The sequence below is a fragment of the Mastomys coucha genome, unplaced genomic scaffold (genome assembly GCF_008632895.1).
Source record: "Mastomys coucha isolate ucsf_1 unplaced genomic scaffold, UCSF_Mcou_1 pScaffold20, whole genome shotgun sequence".
NCBI lineage: Eukaryota > Metazoa > Chordata > Mammalia > Rodentia > Muridae > Mastomys > Mastomys coucha.
The window spans coordinates 72,048,088-72,052,417 of record NW_022196903.1 but is presented as its reverse complement, the minus strand read 5'-3'; the positions used below and the strand labels follow the sequence as shown (position 1 = coordinate 72,052,417).

The 4,330-nt window shown below is 39.1% G+C and overlaps 1 protein-coding gene across 1 annotated transcript; it reads right to left on the bottom strand.

Annotated features, from left to right (window-relative positions):
* Nucleotides 1–1,045: 1,045 nt before the first annotated feature.
* Nucleotides 1,046–3,786, bottom strand: LOC116098196 (lithostathine-1). The gene is made up of 6 exons (XM_031380886.1): nucleotides 3,763–3,786; nucleotides 3,364–3,470; nucleotides 2,731–2,849; nucleotides 2,309–2,446; nucleotides 1,541–1,652; nucleotides 1,046–1,315 (listed from the first exon to the last, which is right to left on the bottom strand). Exons 2-6 carry the CDS (start codon nucleotides 3,422–3,424, stop codon nucleotides 1,248–1,250), a joined length of 498 nt encoding a protein of 165 aa, XP_031236746.1. The 5' UTR covers nucleotides 3,425–3,470; nucleotides 3,763–3,786; the 3' UTR covers nucleotides 1,046–1,247.
* Nucleotides 3,787–4,330: the final 544 nt, after the last annotated feature.

Here is a 4,330-nt window from a genome sequence, read left to right as displayed (position 1 = left end):
ACCTGAATCTGCAGCTCCAAGGGATCTGATGCCTCCAGCTTCTTGGATCACCTATACACATAGTCACAAAACTCCTAGTCCCAAATAGAAACACACACACCTAACTACAAATAATTAAAAAAAAAAATTAAAAGATTATTATGTCTAGGATATTTTGGATGTTTGCTTTTATTTAGACAAGAACTGGCTACTTATGCCAGGCTGACCTGTAACTTGAAAATCTCCTGCCTCAGTTTCCCAAGTACTAAGGGTCTGAGTATGTGACACCATTCCAGAAGAGCTGTGTAGATACTTTCACAAGTATATAGGAATTATAGATTTTCCATCATTTTGTCCTCAAGCTATTTGTCTGTAATATAAGTGAGTCTTGTATTTTTGTTTTTCGTGTGTTGTAGTCATTGCTATGACTCAGTCTGACAATCTGAATCTTTTCTCTTTGAATGGATTTGACAAATTGTATCTAAATGCACTATTATGGTAGTCAATGTTTGGGATTCAGTTGTTTCCCAGAAAAAGTATTTTTTTTTTAAATCCTAACCCTTAATAATTCAGCTTTATATATTTAAAGAGGCAATTAAGTATGACAGTATATTTTATTTGGGCCATTCTTCATAAATTCATTGATTCAGTAATTTAAAGACTGTCATTTAACATTAATTATAGACTTCCAGGAGTCAAATTTTCTATGACTGATTCATTAACTCTTCTAGACCCAAGAAGTCTCCTGACATGGCTTTAATTTGCTTAACTAAGCAAAGAAAAAGAGCTCCCTTACAATATTACTGTGTAAATCTCTCTAGAGGACCAAGACACTCCAGGCGTTCATGTTCCAAACTCTAATAATTCTTATAAACACATTCATACTTGTAGATTTTAGGTACAATTTTTATGCATTCATCCAACTGTGGTAACAATTGGCTTCTAAACTAACATGCATGTAGATAGAGTTTTAAATATCTCCTTATCAAAGAAAGGCTGAGAATTCTAGACTTCCTTCTATCTCAGAGGACAGTGTGTGACCGGTGTATGTAACTGATTCAGAAAATGCAACATTGTAAAAGTATTTTTATTTCAGTTGTACAGGGTTCCAGAAAGTAATGGAGATAAAGATACCATAGGGCAGTGATGTAAGAATGCCTGTCCAGGAAGGGAGGGTTTAATTTGCTTTTGATAGATGGTCCAGTTTAATTTATAACTCCATAGTATTTTCTGTTCTGGCTCAAAATGATTATATTTTTCAGGTGTCTTCAGCCTCTGAACTTGCAGACAAATGAATATTGGGCATCACAGTTGTCATCTTTCCATCTCTTGTATCCTACAAATCAAGTGGAAAAAAATCAAACCAAGAAGTTACTTAAGACTCAGGATAAGACACAACATTGTAAAGGTATTTTTATTTCAGTTGTACAGGGTTCCAGAAAGTAATGGAGACTGTCTTCCATTTTTTTAAATGTAGAATTGCTCTGCCTCTTGCCCCAGCCCCAGCCCACCTCCACCTGAACAAAGGCAAATAGTAGCACAGGGGTTCTTTGTTTCTCACCTGTGTTTGAAGTCAGAGATGCACAGTAGCCACGATTGGAACTGTTAGGAGACCCAGTTGCCCAGGCTTTGTAGAGAAACAGAGACCCACTGCTCCAGTGCCAACGACGATTCTGCAAGAGAGGGGGTAAGATAAGAGCATCTGCAAATCAGAAAGGAGTGGAAGAACCTGCCCCATGTGGACACGTTGAAACATGCAAAAAAAAAAAATTAAAGAATGAACCAAACCGTGATTCTGAATTTCGTGAGGTTTCATGGGCTTTTACTCTAAGCTTAACTTTTAAATAAATGTCCAAGTTCTTTCTATGTACCACAAAAATATAAGATTTTCAATACAGAATTTATAAATACTCATTACAAAAAGTGGTTCCTAAGTTTTCTTTCTGGAGGCAGAGAAAGAAACTTTTTTTTCATAAGTGGGCACACCATCGGCTGCTAGTATATGGACAGTAGAGTCTCTTCTCTTGTGTCACTTGCAAAGCATTTCTCTTTATCTCAGAGATTACCCAGACAAGGAAGAGTAGAGCCCACAAACATAGTGTCTATGAAATTAAATAGAATTATATTGTTCACGAATGAAAGGAATGCTAAGGAGCTGAGCCTTCAGCCATCTCCACAAATACCTGCAGTGGTCCTTAAAGCCCCATACGCTCTAAGATACATAGAGATACTGCTGTCTTATGAATACCACAAAAGCTAGGTCTTGCATCACAGCTCTACCTCTCCCAATTGAACTGAATATTATGAGAGAACGAGTTCACATACTCACCCTTTTAGGGTCGTGAAGGCCACTCCAGACATTGGCATCTGTAGTACCACTCTCCTTAACCAAAGAGGCCACAAAGTTGCCCTCAGCCTGGCTGAGAATTGACACCAGGTTGCCTGAATTCATGTTCTGGCAATAAAGCTGTATAAATGTAAGAGAAGTAGATTACTCAGTGAAGAAAGAAGTTTTGAGCAATATACTCTGTCCTCCCAAGGAAAGGACAATGGAAACATGTTCCTGATAGGGCTAGGACTCATCCCCAGGATCTCTTTTTGGGAAGGTCTAAAATAATAGACAGGCTTGGGGAAGAAAACCCCAGTGATATGACAAGTAGGTGATCTAATTAAGCTTCTGAAGACATGAGAAAGTATCAGTGACATCGAAGTTCAGATGCATCCCTCCCACACATTTCCCTACTCACTCACATCTGCATCAGCCCAAGTTAAACGATCTTCAATGAAGTAGTAACAGTAGGAGCTGTAGGCATTGGAACCTTCTGGACAACTGATCCTGGCAGATGGCAGGTCTTCTTCAGCCTCCTGGCCTATAAAAAAAATGGTTAAAGGATATGCTCAGAACTGGGATGAGGCTAGATGATGAGCCACCTGGTAGAGTTTCTCTGTAGGACCTCAAGGATATAGCATAAACTTGGAATGGCTACCTACTCCATTCCCTGCATCTTTACTCTCTCTCATATCTCATTCCTTAAGACAAGAATTCACAATGAGTTACACTGCGAAATTTATTTCATTAGTTCTAACTGCCACCTTTCCCTACACAGGAATCCCCTCACTTCCTCATCCCTATTATTCCCACAAACCCTCTCAAGCCTTTAATAAGATCTAAAGTTACACAAATGATCCAATCAAACTTCAGTGGCTGTAGATATGACATAGTTTTAAATTTCATCTCAAAATCCCAGAAGAGAAGGAATTAGAGAAGTAGTAAAGATCCACCCCTGACTAATATTGCTTCTTCAAGTGCATCATGTTGATAGGGATAGGATGATAGTTTCGGGTGATAATTTCTGAAAATATACTCTAGGAAAAAGTACTCACCTTGGCTTGGAGACAGGACCATCAGACACGAGAGCAGGATGAAGTAGGCACTCCTAGCCATGGTGAGCAGCAGACTGTCTTTTTCTTAGGATGCAACTCAATAATATCTATTAAAGAACACAGGAGAAAACTCTGCAGTAAACACACTTAATCCTTTTCAAGGCCTCTTTTCTCTTCAATTCTCAGTGCATGAAGACTGCCTGACAACTAGACATGCTTAAACATTTCTCATCAGTGGATCATACGGACCCTGAACCTCAAAAGCAGCTGTGGCTCATCTGAGACATCCTTCCTAGTAGCTTTTGTAAAAAAAAAAGAAAAAAAACTTCCCTTGTTACAATCCTAATATATAATGAGACTAACTTATATTTCACATGCATTTCAATATAAAGTACTTACCTGCAGGCTGAGACCAAGGTGTCTGGCTAGACTTGGGAAAAGTCAGTCTTTTATATACATCAGGGCTGAATAGAAAATCTAGGATGGGTTAAAAATGGGAGGAGCAAGGAATGTCATGAAGTCTACTTTGGTCCTTGACTCTGGCAGCAGTTACAGCTCTTTTCTGATATAACCTGGGAGTAGTCACAGATGGGCTTCTCGTCCCACAAATAAGTTGGCAAATTTCCCAGGTTAAAGATCAATTTTTAATCATCCTCCAGAGAAGTAAACAAGTGCCTACTTCCCATGTCCCTGGACAACCTATATGGGAACAGAGTACTTCCAGAAAAAAGGGGTAACTGGGTAAAGGAGCAGAGGAAATCTTTATGTCCTCCAGAGCAGGGCCCTCTGTGGGGACAGCGACAGGAAAGGCAATTGTGGTGCACATCTACTTGAGACAGTGAGGAAACAGTGCAAACTTTAAATTACACAACCATATTCCCTCCCACCCTATTGTCTGAGAAAAGTGTTCAGTCTCAACTTTCTGCATTTCTTCAGCTATTGATCCTTCTGAGGCTGACAGTTTCCT

Excerpts from the sequence above, each read along its gene's own strand:
- LOC116098196 (XM_031380886.1), bottom strand. The coding sequence starts at position 3,424 with ATGGCTAGGAGTGCCTACTTCATCCTGCTCTCGTGTCTGATGGTCCTG. Across the intron at positions 2,447-2,730 it reads TAACTTGGGCTGATGCAGAT|CTTTATTGCCAGAACATGAA; the intron begins GTGAGTGAGTAG and ends ACATTTATACAG. Across the intron at positions 1,316-1,540 it reads ATCTCTGACTTCAAACACAG|GATACAAGAGATGGAAAGAT; the intron begins GTGAGAAACAAA and ends CTTGATTTGTAG.